Raw genomic sequence first — 23,782 nt, 5'->3', positions numbered from 1 at the left:
AGCTCCCATAAAGCCCCTGTAATTGACAGCGGATAATTATTTTCAGCTTGAGGAAACCGTCCCAAACCTCTTAATAAGATTGCCAGCGAAAAGAAACAAAATGTGTTTACCCGGAGCCATTTCCAGAAGGGAGGGAAAGGGGGACCTGGGGATGAGGTGCGGCGGGGTTGACGGAGACGGAGAGGGGGCATCGGGCACCGCAACGACTCTCGGGCGCCCGGCGTGGTCCCGCGGATGACAAGCCGGGGAGACGGGGCGGACGGGGCGGACGGGGTGGCGGGGGGGGTGGGGGGGGGGGAGGGAGCCGCGCCAAGGGGAGGGGGCGGCAGCTCAATGTATGGGGGGGAGTGATTTAGTGTGAAAGTATTCCACTTAATCATTTTACAGGGGTTGGGGACGTAAATATTTAGCTGGCCACATCTGGAACAGATTTTCCCCCCTTGTGGGGTGGGGGGTGGATAATTGGAAGGAGGGGAGCGCGCATTTGTTACTTACTGTACGGGCAGTTCTCCTTCTTGGTACCGCTGACCTTCCCGTTCTTCTCAATCTTGAGAAAGTACTTGGTAAAAGAGAAGAGCTTTCTCCAGCGGACATCTCCCTGGAGGTGATTGTAGCTCCGCACATGCCTCCCCGCACTGGAAGGAGGGGAGAAGGAGGAAGAGGACGAGGAGGAGGAGGAGGAGGAGGACGAGGAGGAGGAGGAGGAAGAGGAGTTGGTGGCCTCTGGTGACACCATGTCCTGACCAAGGGCTTGGCAGGTGACAGGGATGGAAGACACCAAGAACAGCAACAAGAAGCAGCAGCAGCAGCCAGGCAGGTGGGGAGAGGCTGAGGCACAATGTGTCAGTATCCATTTCCACATTGTACTGAAACTCTCGGCACTGGAAATTGTCTCATCAGAAGGAACATACTGGAAGGGTAAGACCTGGTGCGAGGCAAGGAGACAGCTGGAGGTGGCGGCCGCTGGTTAGCTCCCCCGGGGCGCGGATCTGGCCAGAAGTGAGTGCACCAACATCCATAACTCCTCGGAAGGGCCGGCCGCCTCTCCTCGCTCCGTCCTGGGATCCGCGGCCGCGCGAGTCTCCGGGTGAACGTGGACGTGGGTGGCCGCGGGAGCGGGAGCTGGCGGCGGCGGCGGCGGGGCTCTGGGTCACCAGCGAGCTCCACTCCCCTCGGGAGTTACTTTGTTCGCTTCTTCACTCCTTTCTTCACCATGTTAGATGCAAAAAACAAAAACAAAAACAAAAAAACAAAACAAAAAAAAGGTCTGAAAAACAGATGACAGCACGGTGAACAAACCCCGCGTTGGCCGCGGCGGGAGGCCGGGAGCCCGCTGCGCCGCCCCGGGGTGGGCGCCCTCCGGCCCCTCTCCGCGGAGCCCCAGCCTGCGAGCCCGCTCGCAAAGCGCGTCCCTTTGGGGTTGTCAGGACTGGAGGCAGCTGCCCGTCGCCGTTGTTTCCTTCCCCCTCTTGCTTTCTCTTTTTGGTGGTGCCTGCGGATGCGAAGCCTCCAGAAAGTCACTTCTTGTTTGGGGGAGATGGCGGTTGGTGTTTGGTTTGGCCCTATTTCCCTCCCGCCCCCCTCCCCGCCACCCCCTTCCTTTGGGAAGCCCGCTTGTAAACAGGTTGAAGCCCGGAGTCGAAATGTCAGTGATTCTAAGCCAGAGGTGGGCTCAGCCTCTGCTGGTCAAACCTCCTTTGCAGGGGTGGAGAAGCGGGGGGGAGGGGGTCAACCGGCGGTGGGACATCTGAAACCCTCGGCTGCTGGGAACTCCGGGGAGGGGGAGGGGGAGGGGCGGGGGGGGAGCAGGGGAGCCGGGGGCAGAGAGCGCGGTGCCTGCGCGCGCGGAGCTGGGGGCGGCCGGGTCCGCTCCCCGGGGCCCCGCGGCCGCCGCCCCCGCCCCGCGCCTGCAGCCCCCGCGAGCTGCCTGGGAGCGCCCGTGCGCCGGCGGCGCTGGCCAGCGGCGCGAGCTGGGTCCTCGGGCTTCCCGAGGTTTGCTGTCTTCCAGCCGGAGCCAGTCCCCTCTGGGGAGCCCCTTTCTCACTTGTTTTCCAGCGCAGGATTCCCCCCCACCCCCACCCCCACCCCCGGGCTTTTGGCAGTGAAGTACTTGAGAGCCACCTGGAGCTCGGTGCTCGGCTGACCGGTTGTCCCCCCACCCACCCCCACCGCACCCCCAGCCCGGCCCCCACCCACCCTCTCTGGCTCCCAGAAGAAGGAGAGAGGCTGGGGAGGACAGCAGAGGATGCTGTGGACAAAACCCTCTAAAGCAGCACATTATAAACTGGTCGCAGCGAGCCCAGAAAAGGGGAGACGTAATTAGCTGCTTTTCCTCCTCTTTTGCCAGCTTCCAAGGAGGTCTCCGCTTTAATGAATCACTGATTTCTCGCTTCCGTTGCCGAAGTAAAAAGTTCACACTTTGGCCCTCTCTGCCTTTTAAGCTCAGGGAGATTTATCGTCACCCTTAAAAGTCGCCTCTCTCTTGGCGCAGAAGAAGTGGGGGACCGAAAAGAGCGATTTCTAATTGCTGGCGTGAGTCGTCCACCGAATCACGCGTGCACTTCAAAGCGAACGCACTTAATACTGAGATTGGGAAGATATACCCGCACCATTTGCCCCGCACGTTCTGCTGTCTTCTACGCGATTTCCTCTGCGCTTTGCCATAAAAAGGGGCGTCTTTTTCCTACCTTTACATTTAATGTGAAGAGAGCTCTCTTTTACAAATGCAATTGCACTACCAGGTCTCCCTCTTTCTCACACGCACCACGTCCCAACACCCTCGTTTGCTAGCGATGCTGGCAGCCCGGGTGTAGACAGAACCAAATCCCCCTCCAGGAAGACTTGCCAAGAACCAAGAGGCACGAGAGGCAAGTAACTGTGGTCATCGGTTCCGATCCGAGGAGGAGATAGTTCCTAGAGAATCACTACGAGGATTACTCTCAACTCGGGAGGGCTTGACTGGGGGGGGGGGGGTAACTGAAGATGTAAAGGTGTAAAATATTTATGGTCTCCTGTAAGGCAGTTGGATGTTAGTGTTATGTTGAAGCATGTGAAATTGCCACTATCTCATATTTTTTTGACCTTCCAAAGTGGCAATTTCATATGGTTCAGCTTAATATTTAGAGACTGCTGTTCTAAGATGGAGAGTCACTTCAAGGTGAACTTGGGAGTTTGACCTCTGTAACTAATTCGAGGGGAGCTAATCAGAAGAACTTGTGTATATGCCACAAGCCAGGATCCCTATAATACGCGTTTGACCTCAGTCTTCATTGTGAACAGGAGAAAATACAGAGAAATTAAAAAAAAAAATCTAGCTTTAGAGATGGGCATTAGGAATGATTGCCCAATTATGTTGTTTAGTGACCTGAAAAAATGACTTTACATGAATGTGCTTATATTTTCCTACACATTCAGAGCCTTTGAAATAGAGCCACGTAATGCTAGAATTAGGGTTTTAATTGCATTGTTTATATCCAGTTGCAATGCTTACTGAAAAGATTTTGACAATGTGGTGAGCAGCACAGTAGGTTTTTAAATTTAATATAGTTAGTTCTGATTTCTGTAGCCATTAATTGGAAACTTAAAGAGCTACGTCATTTGTCTGCTCAAAGTTTTGTTCTTTCATTAAAGCATGGTTGTTTAGAAATGAAATCATGTGCTAATTTTTCTAGTTCACAGTTTTATACCTGAGCTAACAAGTGCCTGAAAGAAAGTGTAGTGTTTCTAAGGGACTTGAGTTTCAGTCAAATTGTTCAGTAGAATCCAAATGTTTGAATTGACAGCTAATTAAAACTACATTTTTTTTTATGTTTGATGAAACCATACAGTAAAGATTCTTCTGTGAAAAGTTACAAAATATGAGAAGTTATAATTTTGAGGTTTCTCTACACTGGGCATCAACACTATTGAGGCCAACTTGAGATCCTTTTAATTTTTTAAAAAACTCACAAAAGACACCCCCTCCTACACTGAAGGCAGTCCCTCCACTCCCACCCTAACCCCCACATCTACGGACTTTCTGCTCCAGCAGAGAAAGCTATTCAGATCTTTGTGAGAAGTTTTGTGTTTTTATTCTGTTTGAAATGGGGGGAGGGGGAGAAAACACATCGTCAAACTTCCATATTAAAATGTGGTTGCAGCAGGTGCAGTGTTTAAAACTTCTAGAGTCCTTTTGCCGTTCTTCTGTACAGCGTGATGACAGGAAGGGCATTTACAAAACAGCCCAAAGGAAAAGCTGACATAGCTTTTTAGATTATATCTCATTCTTCTTTTTCTTTTCTGCACAGCCTTTCTTTTATAGCACAGTTGAATCCCTAAATACTCCACTGCTTTGCATTGTTAGGTCACCTCTTAGGTTAGCCTGAGAAAGCCTGAGAAAAGTTCCACAGGAAAGATGCACTATTTAACGGAATTCAATCTCTCCCAATAGATTTGAATCACTAACATAAATGTATGAATGTAGATTATATCTCTGTAATGAGGCCTGAATCATTCTCAGTTACTTCAAAGGACTGAAATTCTACCTTCCTTTTTTTAGCAGCAATAATCAGGTCTTAATGGGTTCCTTTATTAATTGTTTCTCTGCAACGATTGAAAAGGACAGTACAAGCTTCAGATTAGAGTGGTACCTACTAATTCTAAAAGGCTGTTTTTCTTTCTTTCTTTTTTTTTTTTTTTTTCAACTTCTGGAAGGCATGCTTTATTTCTCTGTCCTAAACATATCCAGTATTATTAGGCTGAGTCTTTACTGGAGGAAATAGATGTGGCCTTTTGTTTAACGTGATGTCTTGAGAAGTTACTGAGGCTTTTAAAAGCAGGTCCATGGCAGCAGCCACTGAAGAATCCTAAAATGTGGCTCTTTAACCTCAGAGAAGCAGTTTACATATGTACTTCCAGATCCTTCAGTAGCTGTTCTGTTTGAACAGTTTACATTTTAAGTATGTATTTCCTGGATTCTTTATGTTGCTTGGCACTATCTGTGGTTCAATTACAAGATGTGTGTTCTATTATGTGTGATGTAATTGGCAGTGTCAGTAAGCTGCTTCAAATAATAAGAAGTCAGGTCAAAAGTCAGCCAGGCTGTTCTACAAAGTAGACATGTGCAGGCCTCATTTTTTGAAGTCTGCAGTGGTAGTCCTCATGACTGTGTGTTCCAGCCCTTGTTCCCTTTCGGATATGGAAGATGCCAGTTTTAAGGCATTGTTGGGGCTTCTGGTCTTTGCAGGATGTAGCTAGAGATGATGCTTATGGTCTGCGACATTTGGGACAAATTAAATAGTGGTATCTTATTTTTCTAAGAGGGGGTTTCAAAAGGAAAAGGTCTTAAGCCACAGAGAGCAGTGCAGTTCTTGACAGCCAACTTAGCAATAGTTGAACTCAACTCATTCACTTTGTAGCTGAATGAACTGATGCCCAAGTCACTCAGTGGGAGAACAGAGTTTAGAACTCAGGTGCTGAGTCCTAATTTTAACAACCATAGGCCGCTGTCCTAATATTTTTGGTAACACCTGCCTTGTCTGTTTTCTCTTTTCCCCCAGCCAGCTCCTCTTCTCCTTATCACTGACCACTCATCACTCTAATGTCTCAGGTGCCAGGGTGGAAATGATAAGCGGTTAGGAGGCTTTCCTTATGCAAAACCAATATATCTTTGCTGCAATAGCCAAAGAAAAGTAATAGAATAGCTTGGTGTTGAATTATTGGGTACCAGTTGATTAGCCAACTAAATATTGATGTCTATATTTGGCAAAGGGGGCTATGTTATCAAAACTTGTGAAATGAACACAATTAGAAAGCCATGCATGCCACGTATTGTCAGAATAATCAAGCATTTTTTTCTATATAATTGAAAATTTTAAGTTCTTCTTCAGGAAATTCATGGCATCTTTTAGAAGAGTAGATTTATAGTTTGATTCTGCTTTCTCCATATCAAGATTAAATTTCCATAAAGCAGTGTGATATTTCAAAGCATAGGTATTGGCTTCAATAATTTTTTTTCAAAGCTTGAAACGGAATTAAAGTTTCTGTTCCCAAGCTTTCAAACAGACGTAACGATCTACTGTTGAGAATGAAAATTGGCCAAGGTAGTGACACGGATGTTTTGAAGGAAAAAAAAAAAAAACTATATTAGAATGTTTAAATTATACAATAAATCACAAAAATTCTTGGAAACTCAACTCTGCCTATTGGCACCAAACACACCAAACATATTTCCACAAAGCTGCTATTTGTCTCCTCCCAGCTGATGGTAAACAGAACCTTCCCTTGACAAAGCTGTGAAGTATGAAGAGTTCTGTTTGTTTTCTATGTTTCCAGCTGTCCCTTTGTAGAGCTGTGCCTCCTTCCACTTCAAGCCCTCTAGGTTTCCTAGTCTTGTATCCTTGATCAGAAGTTTAAACACTCCAATATCAGTCGTTTTTGTGATGTCATCTTTGTGATTCAATTGGCAGGTCATCGTGTTTTCTTTAAAGTAGCAATGTCTTACAACAACAGACATTTATAGTAAATTTCTTCCTTCGTCTATTCACTTAACTAGTTTTTATTTAACTAATATTTATTGATACCTGTTAAGTGCCAGTGTAGCATTGTGCATGGTGCAGGATTTTATAAATGAATAAGACAGAACTACATCCCTTGTAAAAAGCATGAATGACTGAATGATTTTAGGTACCTTATTACTAATGACGAACAAAATAATCTTAGGACTCAGAAAGTAAATGGAGAGATTTAGGAGGAGAAAAAAGAGGCCCTGAAATTTTTTTCTGTTTGTCCTACTGTCTACAAAAAGAGCTGAAGGAACTGTGACTTCTATCTTCTAGTTTCACAAGGATCAGGGTTCGATATTTTCCTGTTACATGTCCCTGACATAATCCCTTACAGTTTCTCCTGCCGGCTAGGCATTTGAGCTGCATCCTTTCTGCGAACTCCACCTGACTTGCTTTCCTTACCTTCTGTTCTCAGGCTTTCTGGATGTATGTTTTATGCTTTCCAGCTTATTATTTAAATTACTTCCCAGTAAGAGTCTCCTAATCTATATGCTGTCCTTTGCGCCTCCTATTAAAACATACATATTATCAAATATAATTTGACCTGAAACCCATTCTCCCTATTTGACAAATTTTGCCTCTGTTAGACTTCAACAAAGAAGATAAATTATCCAGTAATTACTATTAGAAATATTATTGTGTTGGGAGAATGCAATATTCATGCTGCTGGATTTTTCTTGGATTGGTCCCCAGATCCATTTCCTGCCGTTCTGTCCTCAGCTCTGTGCTGATACCTGTATATCACCAGTGCCCCTTGGACAATGACTTGCCATCAGTTTTGTTGGTGGGAGAATGGAATCTGCGGAAGTTCAGAGCCCAGGAGAGAGAGCTCTGGGTATTTCTTCCTCTTTTTCTATTTGATTGACTGTAACTTTTCTGGCAGTGGCCATGTCCTTCCAGATTCCATTTCCTACTGGATAACCTTTCCTCCAGGGTTCCAACTTTCACTGGAATCCCTGCAATATGAATTCCTCCCCTTGCCCTTTAAGCTCAAGGAGTGCTAACAGTTCTTCTCTATTGCTGGTTTATCATCATCATTTCTTGTTTGTTTATTTACCAGACCCATACCCCTATAACTGGTAACTTTGTTCAGGTTTCTTCATCTAAATCAATTGAGACAAATTCTATGTCATCGTCAGGACAGTAACTAGAACACATATCTGCAGTGAGTAACCAGTGTTTAATAATATGTTTTGTATGTGTACAAGGAAGCAGAGGAGTGTAATTTAATACAAAGTGCATTGTAGAATATCTAGTGCTTGCTTGATATGCTATATTCTTTGAACTATACAAAAGACAATGACACATGGCATTTGTCCTCAAGAAATATATAATTTAATATTAAGTTTTGATTGATTATTGATTATTTTGATTATTATTGATTGATTATAGGGAATGACTTTGAGGTCCCTAACCAAAGAATAAATAAGACATTTTGATTGCTAAGTGTTCAATAAAATATTTTCACACAAATAGCTTTCGAAAATGAATTCAGTAAAGTAGAAATTTGTTTATAAATAACATGCACTTGTAGAAAGCTGTAGTAAAAACTCTATATTAAAATTACCTTCTTTTTAAATTACTATGAAAAATTTAAATGTTTCCTAATCTTTAAAATCATTAATTTTTTGTGAATGAATTTGTTACATTGAGCTTTACTTATTCTTTAGTTAGGAAGGAGGGAGATAAATAGTATTATTTTTTAGCCTGCTTAACTTTGATCTAAAGATAATTCTCTAAAACTGGAGATGAACTAACCATGAATTGTTAGTTAGGCATAAAATCTGGGTACAGTACAAAGATTCCCAGGACAAACTATATATGCAGATAATTTGTGGATTGGTCACTGTCCAGACAATTCCATGAATTTCACAGACAAATAACTCCTTACAGAAATCAATATTACCCAGAATTTATGGAGTGCAGATCAAACCTTTGTCTTTTATCCTGTCCCCTTATCAGCCTGAACGGTGATAAAATAGTGAACCTTTATGCTTGGAAAAGACTTTAACTTCCTTAGTCCTGCTGCCCTTACTTCACAGGCTAGGGGTAGTGGGGGGAAAGAAGAGGATGAAGAGCAGGAACAAGAGCCAGAGGAATAGGAGGAACAGGAGGAGGAGCAGGAGGACAAGAGGAGCAATAGGAACAAGAGGAGCAGGAGGAGAAGCAGAGGCGGTGGCCTGGGAAGAGGAAGCAAGCTGCCCAGGATAACAGGGCTAGTAGTGATGAGTTACTGTGCCTTCACTAAACTAGCAAATTGCAGGAAAGCTTCACATACTTAGAAGATGTAATACACTTGCAAGAACAACAGTGGCCCCTGCTGAAGCTGTGGGACAGGGAGGGAGAACATTTCATAGTCTCTAGGGCACTTAACATGTTGTTTGGAAAATTCTCAGTTTATTCGAACTTGTGCCTTCAAAAGAGCATGTCCTTGTGGTTGAGAACATATGAGACTATCCCTAAATTAGGGGAGCATTTGGATAAGTTGCTTGAATCCTAGCTAAGGGACGAAGAGACTGCCCTCAGAATAATAGCCCTAAAAATATGTGATTTTAAAATTCATTTTCTGCTCCAGCATCTATAATGGCTCCTCCTTGTCTATACCATTCTGGCTTTCACATTCTTCTTTCAGTTGTCAGTGTGAGTTTGGATATTTTGGTTTGATATATTTATGTTTTATGGACAGAAGGAGATAGGACTTGGAAAATTTTTTTTGGCTAACTTGTGAGAAAGAAATACAATTTTGCCTTTAACCAAAGTCATGCTCATTTCTGGGTGGATGAGGGTATATTCTTTCTACTTAATAGCACTAGATAGTAATGTTTTCTGGATTTATTTATGTAGCCAGTGTTTTTATGATTTTACCTATATTTGCTGTGGTTAAATATAGGGAGGTGTTTATGAGAAGTGGTTTAATTTTGTATTTTCTGCAGTTAGAAATGTAACTGTGAAAGTGATCTTTCCCATTTATTAAACACACACACACACACATCTTCTAATACCTCTTGTTAGACACCTGAATTTGGAAAAACAAGGCCTGTCAGATTATTTGGGATTGACTGAAAAATATTTTTAATTCCAAAGCATGAATTAGGAAGATGATCAAGAGCTAAAGTGGCCCATTTTCATTCTTTTCTTTTTTCCAGTTTTATTGAAAAATAATTAACATGCATCACTGTGTAAGTTTAAAGTATGTAGTATGATGGTTTGACTTACATATACAGTGGAATGCTCACCACAATTAATTTAGTTAACATCCATCATCTCATATAGATACAAAAAGAGAAAAGAAAAAATAAATTTCTCCTTGTGAGAGAACTCTTAGAATCTGTTCTCATAACAACTTTCCTATATTATCATATAGCAGCATTAACTTTAGTCATCATGTTGTTCATTATATCCCTAGTGCCTATTTATAACAGGAAATTTGTACCTTTTGACTAGCTTTCTCCAAATATATAAACAGCGTTTGCTCTAGTTCAGAATTTACTTATAACAGATTAACGTTATTTATATGAATTGGTGCTGGATTCTATCTGTTTTAGAGGCCAGCTTCTAGATTGACAGAAATAACCCCAGAAAAATAATTGCTTAGTAATATAGGGAAAGTAGGCCATTGTAATTAAAGGCAACTTTTAATATTTGATTTGTCAAAGAAACTTCAGTGCCGTAATAGTAGACATGTGAGTTGTCAGTGACAAATAAGCAAGGGAAGCAGAGAGGAGTATTGACCTTAGACATATATGTTGAAGTTCAGGAAGGGGAAGTAACCTGCTCAAATGGCAGAGCCAGGACTCATCTTCAGACACTATCCTGTGAATACAAAAGTGCTGGGTACCCAGTGGAGTACTTTGCACTTCAGAAATGTCAGTGTCACAGTTTGGGAATATCTGTGTTAGAAGGATCTAAGGTATAAAGACAATGGTTCTTTACGTAGATGTTTTTGTTGTTTTTTTCTCTTTCAGGTCCCTGATTTTATTCTTCCAGAAAGTTCTGGGTTCTGAATACATGCTCAAAAGCATGTCCTCTGCTTCTTTATTCCTTTCCTAACTGCAGACACTTTTTCTGCACAACTGCCTTTTCCTATTGATACGACCACAGTAACAGTAAAGAGAGCTGTTTCCCCTAACTTGGGGCCTGCGCTCTATGTGTCAAGTTACTCTTCCTCTTATTTCACTTGGGCCAGAGACTTGACTCCTGAGCTAGCTTTGTGCAAAGATAAAACATGATTTGGTTATTTTGCATAGAAACCTAAGGCTGGATGGCTGCACATAGGTCCTACATAATGAGTGGAGAACAAACCCTTTTGAGCTACTTGAGGACATTCTCAGTGAGCATTTGGAACTTCCTTAGGTGAGGATTCTTAATGGCAGATCCCAATCTGAGCACTAAAGACCTGGGGGATGATGCCAAATCAGTTTTTAGAGAACAAAGGGCATTGTGACGGAAAAAAAAAAAATCCCTATTGGTTTAAGAGTTAGAATTCGGGTAACAAACTCTGCTGCTGTTTTCAACTCTGTTTTTGTATTTTGAATTTGTGAATTGAATTTCTGCTAATGCATTTTTAAATTGAATAAAATTTAAATTAGAACAAACAGAGTAAACCTAAGAACAGGATAGCCCATTCTCAAAGTCCAAAATAAAATTGTCCGTGAGGTTAAAAAAATTATAACTAAGCAAAGCCAGGGGGAAAATGTGACTAGTTTATCTCTTGGTAAATAAGCAAGGGAAATGAAATACAGACAGCAAGGAAGCCACATATTTGGTAAAGATAGAAACCTCAGATTTTTTTTTTAAATAAAGCAACTTCCAGATTTAGCAATATAAAGTATAATTAGTTTTGGTACTTAGGAACATTTTATTGATAAACATTACCCTTTTAGGCCTACTGAAAAATACACAAGGCTGTATCCACATGACAGCAGACAAATGTTTTAGGAAGAAATTAATTGTGTAAAGTTTTGGGAGCCAGTTGCATTTACATATTTTTTTTTGTCTTAAAAATATTTGCTTCTGTCATTTGGAGGGAATCTTTTATTTTTTCTTCCTACATCACTTGTCTTTATTACCAAGTAAATTCTTCAAAGACATCCTACTAAGTGACTATTAGGGAAAATTGGAAATTTGTGGTTGGCATTATATGTCTCCTTATGTAGAGGATAAAGAGAAAGCTATGTATCCCTTAACTCCCACCAGGAAAGAGCAGAAACTGAACATAAATTACAGTTGAGAAGGGTTAAGGTGAGATATTTTGTCATAGAGTCTGTTCCTTAGAGGGGCCCAGTGAAGGGAGGGTGGCATGCAGATATGGAGGAGCTTCATCTGGATCCCTGTCTTTCATCAAAGCAGCTGTATGACTGAGAGCAAGGGCTTGGAAACTTTTGACTTTGGTGCAGTGAAGTGGCTGAGGCACTGTCCTCAATTCTAAGAGTGTGAGGTTCCTGTGGAAGGGCTGGAAGATTAGATAGGAGCATGACTTATGCGAGCGTTTGCCCCCCCTGCTGCACATTTTGTAAAAGAGACACCATTTTAAGGCCCCTTACATAAATCATCACTATTTTCTTATGATTTTTTTTCAGCACTACTGTGTGAATACTATTAAAGCTAATAAAAAGTAACATGTTTTTATTTGAGAGGGAGGTAATCTTTAACCAGTAGATTTTTAATATTTTTTCATTTAAAAAGGCCTTAAAGTTTATAGAAAGGGAAGGTAATATGTTTTAAATTGAGCAATATTTAGAACCTCAAATCAATGTTTTCCTCAGCAGGTGTGTATGCTATGTGTTGCTGAATGTTATTCTGGGTTAATTTTCTGACAAAGGTGTATTTCCTGGAGCTATTTCTTATAGGAAAATATACAATTTCTCAGCTTTTACTTTTGAGACTTCCATACTGTTGGATGCTGAGTCTGTCCAGATACAATTAAGATGTGGAATGACAAATGTTTTAATTATGTCCACTGATAATATCATCCACAGTGTTCATATGGGGAGGAAAGGACAATTCAGCATAATTGTCAGGCTCACATAGTGTGTAATTATTACATTTTCAGGTGAAAAAAGAGGGAAGTGCATGAGACCTGGAAGTTAGGATGTCTAGATTATATTTCTGAATCTAATACAAAGAATTGTGAGGCCTACAACTAATATTTAGGCAAAGGGATGAATAACTTTGGCTTTAAAATTCTCTAACATATGAGACCCAGTATAATGAAAATTGTTATTTTACCAGTACTACACTAGGGCAGTAGAAAAATGGATGATACTTAACATTGAAAGTAGGATCTTGTCACTCAAGTTATTTTCTAGAATCATGGAATAATGGAACAGAAATGCCCATCTAATACCAAGCTGTCTTTTCATTTTGTCCTATAGTTGCACATGAGGCAGCTATGGTCCATGAAGGAAAAATTACTTGCCCAACACTATCCAGCTAATTAGTGACAGAACGTTTAGAAGCTGTGCACCCCTACTTCCCATTATACTCATTGTATCCATCTTTGGCAGCAAAAACAATATAAAATATTTTTTTAAGAAAGAGTAATAGAGTGAGAGATCTAGTGAGTAAATACAAACATGGATTAAAGGGAACTTTAGTTTTTTTTTTTTTTAAATCTATTTAGATTTTTATGTAAATTATGTAAAAAGACTGGCAAAAATCCAGGTGCTTTTACGTAAATTATGTAAAAATACTAGCAAAATTCCAGTCTTTCCCCTTCGGATGGGAAGGGGTTAGAAGTCAAGTCCCTGTTACTTGATTAAAGATAAGAAATCAAGAATAGGGGTGCCTGGGTGGTTCAGTTGGTTAGGCATCTGACCTTGGCTCTGATCATGATCATCAGGGTCCTGGGATCGAGCCCCATGTTGGGCTCTCTGCTCAGTGGGGAGTCTGCTTCTCCTTCTGCCCCTTCCACCCCATCCCCCTGCTTGTGCTCTCTGTCTCAAATAAATCAATAAAAAAAAAAAAAGTCAAGAGTAACCATAGGCATCCATGATGAGACTGCTGTGTTTGATTATTTATATTTTTAATATTTTAGAGTCCCCAAAGACACTGGAATGATCAGCAGTTGAAAGTTCTGGTTCAGTTGGAAATTTTGAAAAGAAATTGTCAAAAACTGCATGAATGAGCAAACAATGATATAATCTTTCATCAGGTAATTTCTAGGAATTTATCCCAAGGAAATAATCCTTGGCCTTCCCTTTCATCTGTGTGGAAAGATGGCTTAATTTTTATTTTTTTTTTATTTTTATTTTTTTTTTTAAATTTATTTATGATAGTCACACGGAGAGAGAGAGAGAGGCAGAGAGACACAGGCAGAGGGAGAAGCAGGCTCCAAGCACCGGGAGCCCGATGTGGGATTCGATCCCGGGTCTCCAGGATCGCGCCCTGGGCCAAAGGCAGGCGCCAAACCGCTGCGCCACCCAGGGATCCTTACTCTTGAACTAACTAGACTTCATCTCTAACTATTTTGGTCATGTCTCCTCTAGGGTACTTCTTTAAACAGAGAAGATTGCTTTTATTATTATCAAGCATTTCTTATTTTTAGTATGCTTTCTCTACTTTTGTGTGCATGTGAAAACTTACCAGAGACTTTTTAGAAAATCTTAATCTAATGATGTCACTTTATCCATATATTTTCTCAATATAATTAGATATCACTCCATATACTTCCCCAGCTAGAATGTTCTCCCTTTTCATTGTGTGTCTGTGCTTAGAGTGCTCATTCCTTGAATTCTTTACCAACACTAATCTCACTCTCATTTAAGTGGCTATGCAATTGGATGAAAATAAATCAATTTTTACTTTATAAATTCCCCAATACTATTTTCACAAAATTACCAGTAATTAATTTTGACAGTACCACATTGCACTATTCTGGGGCCTATCGTTCCTGTGTTAGTCTATGTGTAAAATGTCTCTGGTATTTTGCAATGCAGAGGTTTATGTAGCAGACACTATTGGCTGCCTAAGAACTATCACCCGAACAATATGTTGTCTAGAAGACACCCACTTTATTTGTTTTTAATTTTTTTTAAAGATTTTATTTATTTATTCATGAGACACACACACACACAGAGAGAGAGAGAGAGAGAGAGAGGCAGAGACACAGGCAGAGGGAGAAGCAGGCTCCATGCAGGGAGCCTGACGTGGAACTCCATCCTGGGTCTCCAGGATCACGCCCTGGGCCAAAGGCAGGCACTAAACTGCTGAGCCCCCAGGGATCCCAAGACACCCACTTTAAACATAAAAATACATATAGACTAAAAGTAAATTAATGGAGGAAATTCTACCATGGTAACACTAACCAAAAGAAAGCTGGAATAGCTATATTAATTTTTGACAGAGCAGACTTCAGAGCAAGGAAAGTTATCAGGGATAAAGAGAGGCATTACATAATGATAAAAGGGTCAGTACTCCAAGAAGGTATAATAATCCTGAATGTATATGCACCTAATAATAGAACATCAAACTACTTGAGGGAAAAACTGAAAGAACTATAAGGAGAAATAGATGAATCCACTATTATATTTGGAAGATTTTAAAAACACTCTATCAGAAATGGCAGATCCATTAGACAAATCAGTAAGGACATAGGTGAACTCAACAGCACTATCATTTGACTAGATATAATCGACATCTATTTTTTTATAGCTATTTCATGCAACACTTGCAGACTAAATACTCATCTCAAGCTCATATGGAACATTCACCAAAATAAATTACATTCTGGGTAATAAAACACATTTTAACAAATTTAAAAGAGTAGAAATCATGAAATGTCTGCTTTTAGGCTAAAGTGAAATTAAACTAGAAAATATTAACAAATAAGATAGTTGTAAAAAATATGTGTAAAAATCCCCAAATACTTGGAGATTAAGCAACACACTTCTACATAAAACATGGTTCAAAAAAGAAATATCAAGAGAAATTTAAAAATATTTTGAATTGATTGAAAATACAACTTATCAAAATTCGTGGGATATAGTGGAAGCAGTGCTTAGAGGGAAATTTATAGCATGAATGCATATATTAGAAAAGAAGAAAAACTTTAAATTAATCTAAGTTTCCACTCTAGGAAGCCAAAAAAAAATCAGACTAAATTTAAAGAAGGAAAATAATAAATATACTGCAAAAATCAATGAAATTGAAAATGGGAAATCAATGGAGAAAATGAATAAAACCAGAGCTAGTTCTTTGATAAGATCCATGAAAGTGATAAGCCACTAGCCACACTAACAAAAAAATGAGAGCAAACACGAAGTACTGAATTATTTTATCAGAAATAAAAGAGGAAAAAAAAAGAGGAGTCATTACTACAGATCTGATGTATGATAAAGAAATAATAAAAGAATACTATTTATAACTCTCTGCCCCTAAATTTGGTAACCTAGATGAAATGGATCAATTTCTTGAAAGACATAATCTTCCAGAACCCACACTGGAATAAACAGACAATTTGAATAGGCCTATATCTATTAAATAAGTTGAGTCAATAATTAATAACCTCCCAAAACAAAAGGCAACAGGCCCAAATGGATTCACTGGTGAATTCTACCAAACATCAAAACAATAAATTATACATATTCTACAATCTGTTTCAGAGGCTAGAAGCAGAGGGGATATTCCTTAAGACATATTATGAGGCCAGCATACCTTAATACCAAACTAGACAAAGACATCACAAGAAAAGAATATTTGCCATGAACATTTGTACAAATGCATTTAACAAAATATTAGCAAATCAAATCCAGCAATATATAAAAACAATTATATACCACGAGCAAGTGAAATTTATCTCCAATATGCGAGGCTAGTTGAACATTCAGAAATCAATTCATATAATCCATCACATCAACAGGCTATAAAAGAAAAATCATATGGTCATAAAGATAGATGTAGAAAAAGCATTTTACTAACTTCAACATCCTTTCATGGTAAAAAGTCTTAGCAAACTAGGAACAGAAAGGAAACTTCTAAAACTTGACAAAGAACATCTACAAAAACACCTTTAGTTAACATCATACTTGTGAGAAACTCAAAACGTTCCCATTAGGACCAGGAACAAGGCAATGATGTCTCTTACCCACTGCTTTTCAACATCGTACTATCAGTCCTAAGTAATACAATAATATAGGAAAAGAAAATGTATACAGAATAAGAAGAAAGAATTAAACCTCTTAGCAGATAACATGATGGTCTAGGTAGAAAAAAAATTTAAAAACAACAAAAAATACCTCATAGAGCATAAGCATTTCAAATAAGATTGCAGGATACAAAATTAACATACACAAGTTAACTATTCAATATGCCAGTAATAAACAAGAGGAATTTGAAATTAAAAACACATTTACAGAAGCACCTGGGTGGCTCAGTCAGTTAAGTGTCTGCCTTCGGCTCAGGTCATGATCTCAGTGTCCTGGGATCAAGCCCATGCTAAGGAAGGAGTCTGCTTCTCCCTCTCCCTCTGCCTCTGCACCCCAGTCCTACTTTCTATCTCTCTCTTTCATAAATAAATAAATAAATAAATAAATAAATAAATAAAATCTTTAAAAGAATAAACAACAAAAAACCACATTTACATTAGCATGCCCCAAATGAAATATTTAGCTATAAAACTAATAAACTAAGCACAAGATCTGTATGAGGTAATCTACAAAATTCTGATAAATAAAATCAAAGAACTTAATAAATGGAGAAATAATCCATGTTCATGGATAAGAAGGCTAAATATTGCTATGATATTAGCCGATCTGTAGATTCCCTGCAATGCCAATTAAAATCTCAATTATTTTGTGGATATTAAGCTTGTTCTAAAGTTTATATAAAGAGGCAAAAGTCCCAGAATAGCCAATACAGTAATGAAAGAGAAGAACAGTTGGAGTATTGACACTACCTGATTTCAAGATTTACAAACAAAGCTACCAGTAATGAAGACATGTGGTATTGATAAAAGATACACAAATAGATCAATGGAACTGAGTAGAGAGCCCAAAGCTAGACCCACATAAACACTGTCAACTGATCTTCGACAAAGGAGCAAAGAAAATACATGGAGATAGTCTTTTCAACAAATGGCCCTGGAGCAACTGGACATCTACATGCAAAATATTAATCCTGACACAGAATGTACACTGTCACAAAAATTTACTCAAAATGAATCATAGAAAAAAAATAAAAAAAAACAAAAAAAAATGTATCATAGACCTAAATACAACACATGAAACTGTAAAACTCCTAGAAGACAACACTGGAGAATACTTAGATGACTTTGTATATGGTAATGACTTTTTGGAAACAACACCAAAGGCATGATCCATGTAAGAAAGAAAGATAAGCTGAGTTTCATGAAAGTTACATACTTGAGCTCTGCAAAGACAGTCTTAAGAGAAAAGGTGGGAAGTACAAACTGTGAGAAAATATTTTCAAAAGTCACGTCTGATTAAGAACTGTTATCCGAAATATACAAAGAATTTTTAAAACTCAACAATAGGAAAATGAATAATCGAATTTAAAAATGGGCAAGTGACTTTGACACCTCACTAAAGAAGATATACAGAGGGCAAGTAAGTATATGAAGAGTTGGTCAACATCACGTTACTAGAGAAATCCAAATTAAAACCATGAAAAAGATTCCTCTACACACCTATTAGAATGGCCAAAATCCAAGATACTGATAGCACCAAATACTGTCTAGGATGTGGAACAACAGGAACTCTCATTCATTGCTGGTGGAAGTGCAAAATAGTATAGCCACTTCAGAAGACAGGCAGTTTCTTATGAAACTAAACACATGCTTACCATATGATCCAGCAATCATATTTCTGGTATTTACTCAAATGAATTTAAAAACTATGTTCACACAAAAACCTGCACACAGACGTTTATAGCAGCTTTATTCATAACTGCCAATACTGTGGGGCAACCAAGACACACTTCACTAGTGAGAGGGTGAATAAACTGTAGTACATCCAGAAAATGGAATATTACTCAGTATTAAAAAGAAATGAGCTATATCAACCCATAAAAGACATGGAGAAAACTTAAATGTATTTTACCAATTGAATGATGCCAATTCAAAATGGATTCATATGTAATGTAGGATTCCAACTATATGACATGCTAGAAAAGGCAATCCTATGGCAGCAGTAAAAATAAATAGTGGTCACCAGTCTTGAGTGGGAGGGAGTGTTGAATAGAGCACAGAGGATTTTTGTGATAGTGAAACTACTGTGCAATACTGTAACAGAAACATGTCGTCATACATTTGTTAGACCCTGTAGAATGTACAGCCCTGAGAGTGAATCCTAATGTAAACAATGAACTATGGCTGATAATAATGAGTCAATTATGACCAAAATACTTCTCTGGTGCAGGATGTTGATAGTGGGGGTAGTTTAAGCATGTGTGGAGACAGGCAGTATATGGGAACTATTGAGCAATGCAGTCTCACGCATTCAATCTTTTGATCCCTACGCTTCTGTAAAACAATGAGCCTTGGGCTAGCAACATTAACTTACCAACAGATAAAGAACCACACAGCCTGTACAGGATTTACCACCTTGTCTGGAATATCTTCTCCTGTTTCAGGAGCAGTGAGGGTTCCTTTGTTCTGCTTCAGCATGGAAGTCACTGGCTCTCAGGCATTCCTCCAGCTACAAGTATTTCAAACTCCTCAAGAGAGTCATTTTACCATAGCTAGAGAAGGATGTAAATATGCAAATTGTCCTGCGTTGGCTGTGGGGAGAGACTTGTTGGCCATGTGCCACACCCAATATTGGAGTTGATCTTATTCTGTCTCTTCTCTATGTAAGTAAAGTTTATTCCATCCCAGTGCTTGACTGTGTTGTGTTTTCCTTGGTGACTCTGACACTAAGATTCAGTGGACAGAAATATGTGTAGTCTTCCCCTGAGATTGGTAACTGGTAATGAACAATATTCTGACTGACAGGAGCTCTCTATACTTTATGCTCAGTTTTGTCGTGAATGTCAAATCGCTCTAAAAATAAAGTGTACCAATTAATAAAAATAAGTAGCTTAACTCCTACCTCATTACCTCATTACACACAAAAATTAATTCAAGATGAATTATTAACCAAAATGCAAAAGCTTAAATCTTCAAACTTTCAGGGAAAAGAAGCAAAGCATAGGAGAATTTTCTCATCGTGTGTGTATAAGCAAAAGTTTCTAAGGTTACAGAAAGCAGTAACTATACAAATTGATAAATTACACTTTATCAAAAGTTAAAACTTATGTTTGTCAAAATATACAATTAAGGAAATGAATAGGCAAACCACAGATGGGGAGAAAATATACACAAAGCATACATCTGACAAAGAAGTGGTATCTAGGATATAGAAGGAAATCCTGTAATTGAATAAGCAAATAACAACTCAGTTAAAAGTGGGTAAAGTATTTAAATAGACATTTTATAAAACAAGATATATGAAAGGACAATAAGCACATGAAAAAGTGTTCAGCATCATCAGGCATCAGTGAGATAAAAATTAAACCTGATTTCTGCAATTTTCTATGAAATGTATCAAAAATAAGATGGCTGTGTGGCTAGACAGAATGAAGAAAGAAAAGGAAACATGATACCATAAGTACAGTAAAAAATTACTGGTCAAATGTAGGTGATGAGTAGTAGATGTTGCAAAAATCTCTTCTACTTTTTACACATTTTTCATAATCTTGAAAAATATAAAGAGAAAAATTAAATGAGGAGAATTGAACATGATTTGCATTAACTTATAAGGTATTAAAGTAATCTAGAGTATGTAAATTATAGATTTTATTTATATGTGGTAAATGCTATAAAAGAAAGCAGGGAACAATATAGAATTGGGCCATTAGAGGTGATTAGAGGACATTTTGGTTGAAACCCCAAATTTCTAATAGGGTTGCTAGAAAAACCTTCACTCTGGATATCTGATCTGTCTTAAGAATGATTCTGACTACTGTTTTGAGAATAGATTGTAAGGAACAAAAGTAGAAATAGAGAGGCCGGGCTCCTGGGTGGCTCAGTAGTTGAGCATCTGCCTTCAGCTCAGGTCATGATCCAGGATCCTGGGATCAAGTCCTGCATCAGGATCCCCATGGGGCCTGCTTCTCCCTATGCCTATGTCTTTGCCTCTCTCTCTTTCTGTGTCTCATAAATGAATAAATAAATAAATAATAAATAAATAAATAAATAAATAAATAATAAAATCTTGAAAGAAAAAAAAAAAAAAAACGAAACAGGCCATTTTGGCATGTAGGGCCATGATCCAGGAAAGAATGATAGCTTGGACCAAAGGTTGTGACATTAAAGGTGGTGATTAAGTGGTTCTATCCTAAATATATAATAAAAGTAAATGGACAAATTGAGTTAGTGTGGGAGAAAGAAAGAGGGGAACATTGCTAGAATAACAATGTCCTTGAGTAGGCAAGGAGGGAATGAGGTAGTATATGGGTAGAGACATTGGATTTAGAAAGGGGAATGGATGGATCGTTTATGATGGGAAGGAAGACATGGGATATGATGCAGATCCTGACCAATAGGGAATGTGTTTGAGGCAGTTTGTGAAGATTCTCCTCTGATTGCTTCTACTTTCTCAGTGAAATAGGAAGCAAGGTCCTCAACTAAATTTTTCTTTACCTTTTAATACCAGACCCCTACATACTCTTTGACCCAGAAATTTTAGTATTTAGTATCTATCCTATAGAAATAAAACACTGGCATATAAGGACATAAATATACAAGTTTTTAGTTTAGTATTATTTATAATGTCATAGAAAAAGAATCATCTTTAATGTTCATCATTCAGAGGGAAATAATTTAATACATTTTGGGTTATCCATATCGATTGTTTTCTCTTCTTTGAAAATGAATTGTGCATGTTTGTGTATTTATCTGAAAGGATGGTTGTGTAATATTTTTAAATAGGCAAGGAGAAAGTGTTGTATATGCTGTTATCATTTTTAATAAAAACCTTATATGTCCATATGTTTACATAAACATGGATAAAAATGTTAAGAATAAACAAATAACAATTTTAACATTGGTTACTTGAAGGAATACAATTTTTCTCCCCTTTTTAAATCATTGTGTTGTTCCAGATATTATAAGAAACACTACTTTTTCTTAGAAATGGGTATTTAATCATGTTATCGTGCTAAAAATATTGCTAATGGAATAAAGTTGACATATATAAATTAAAATCATCTGTAACACCACCACAATTATCAATCTTCTGCTCGGATTCCCCCCAAATACCTTTTACTCCTTCACGGATTTCCAACCCTAGCACTTTGGCTTCCAACAGACTATACCTGTGACTGTCCAAAAGAAGACTGCCTTTGCTTGCCTGTGAAGAGAGCTAGAAGTACCTCATGTTGATGTCTGCTCACGGTGACTCCTTCCAAATTCTGGTCTGGCACAACATAGGGATGTGAAAGGCAGTTGCTCTGGAACAAGATAACTCTGAGGTACAGTCTACACTTCAGAGATCTCTGGTGGGATCAATTGCCCCTATCCTTATCCTGCAGGGGCAGGGGACTTTACTGAAATTGCATTCTTGTTTGGCTTTCCCCCTCCCTGGTGCCCTCCTTTTCCCACTCCTTATTGGCTTTTCCTGAGAGCGCTTTCTTCATAAATCACTTGTACATGAATTCTTGTAGCTGGGTCTATTTCAGGGAAATCCAATCTAGGAAAGTTACACTCAAAAAAATACTGCTCTTAAATTCTCTCCCTGTCATAATCAAAACTTTACTCTTTAGGTCTCTGCTTTGTTAAGTGACAACTAATTAAACTGTTTCAAAAGAGGATATGTGACTTAGTGCTTTGCTAGGGTTCCCAGATTTTATGTAAGTCTACTCTTAGTAATTGATTATTCTCCACCAATGACTTTAGTGGTTAAATTTCAAAAGTCTCTTTGAAAATTGGGTCAATAAAGAATATGTTTAGGAAAAGCCAAGATCTATGGACTTTTTTCAAATCAAGTTACATTTGTTACCACTTTTTTTTAAGGTTTTATTTATTTACTCATGAGAAACATAGAGACACAGGCAGAGGGAGAGGGAGAAGCAGGCTCCACGCAGGGAGCCTGCCGTGGGACTCGATCCGGGATCTCCAGGATCATGCCCTGAGCCAAAGGTGGCACTAAACTCCTGGGCCACTGGGGCTGCCCATTTCTTACCATTTATTTCACATTCCTGGAAGTCTTCTCTGGTAGAATTAGTTTTTATCCTAATTTTTAAAAGCCAGTTTAAAATTTTAAATTTTAATTTTAATTTTTAAAAATTTTAATTTTAAATTTTAATTTTTAATTTTTAAAAATTTTAAAAGCCAGCTTACTGTTTGCTCTGTCCTATTTAAATATACTGATGTGTCCCAATTTATACCCTACCTAGAAGAAGGATGGCCCAAATTAGTAGATCCTGGTCATTATCTCTCAGTTTCCAATTCTGACCCATTGTTTCTGGATATAGCTTTGCCTGGATTCTTGGCTGTCTTAACTTTGACTCTCAGGCTTCTTCGGTTTGACAACACATTTGGACACATTTCTACAAATTGACCCTTGGCATCTCTTCTTGGAACACAAGTGGTATTTGGATTCTGGCGCCATGTACCACAGATGCAGGCAAGAGTTTTGCTACCTTCTGAGGTGGCCCCTCAAATTCCAGCCAGCTAGGCCAGGCCTGTGCAGGATTTCCTTTAGAGAGGAGGATTGGAGAGCTGCCACTTACTGATTTTCCCAAATGTCTTTGTTTAACCAGTGTTCTGAAGACTGAGCTTCATGAACGTGGATTCTTGCCTCTGGTTATAATTCTAAAATATATTATCCTTATTTTCAGCCTTAGTTTTGGTTGTTTGTTCCCTAAAATTGTCTTGAAAATGTCTATAATCTATTTGCATTTGTCCAAATTTTCTAATCTTAAGAGAGGATCATCAATGAAATCATAGTGTAAAGCCTCCAGGTATTATTTTTTAACTCTGAGCTATACTTTTAAATTTTTAGTGAGATAGGTTTTGTAGTAAATTCTATGAAAATTATGAAAAGACTAAAAAATAGCACCTACCATAAGGTAGTTTATAGTCCATGTAAAGAATATTATTTCTGCCTTATAAACGGGAACTTTGGAATCTACTTGTGCAAGATGGCAGAAACTTCATATGTCTAGGTCTCTGAATGAATGAGTGAATGAATAAATTCTTACCAGTCTTTGCTCAAATTTTACATTTCATTTAGAATTCTTTC

At 38.7% G+C, this 23,782-nt stretch overlaps 1 protein-coding gene across 1 annotated transcript in view; it reads right to left on the bottom strand.

The window, feature by feature from the left end:
* Positions 1-1,581, bottom strand: part of FGF10 (fibroblast growth factor 10) — a 79,876-nt gene extending 78,295 nt beyond the window's left edge. Inside the window, exon 1 of the mRNA XM_072824668.1 lies at positions 496-1,581. Coding sequence (XP_072680769.1) covers positions 496-862 — 367 coding nt within the window. The 5' untranslated portion in view covers positions 863-1,581. The remainder of the gene's footprint in view (positions 1-495) is intronic.
* Positions 1,582-23,782: the final 22,201 nt, after the last annotated feature.

Source organism: Canis lupus, chromosome 4, assembly GCF_048164855.1.
Source record: "Canis lupus baileyi chromosome 4, mCanLup2.hap1, whole genome shotgun sequence".
Taxonomy (NCBI): Eukaryota; Metazoa; Chordata; class Mammalia; order Carnivora; family Canidae; genus Canis; species Canis lupus.
This window is presented reverse-complemented; position numbering and strand designations above follow the sequence as displayed.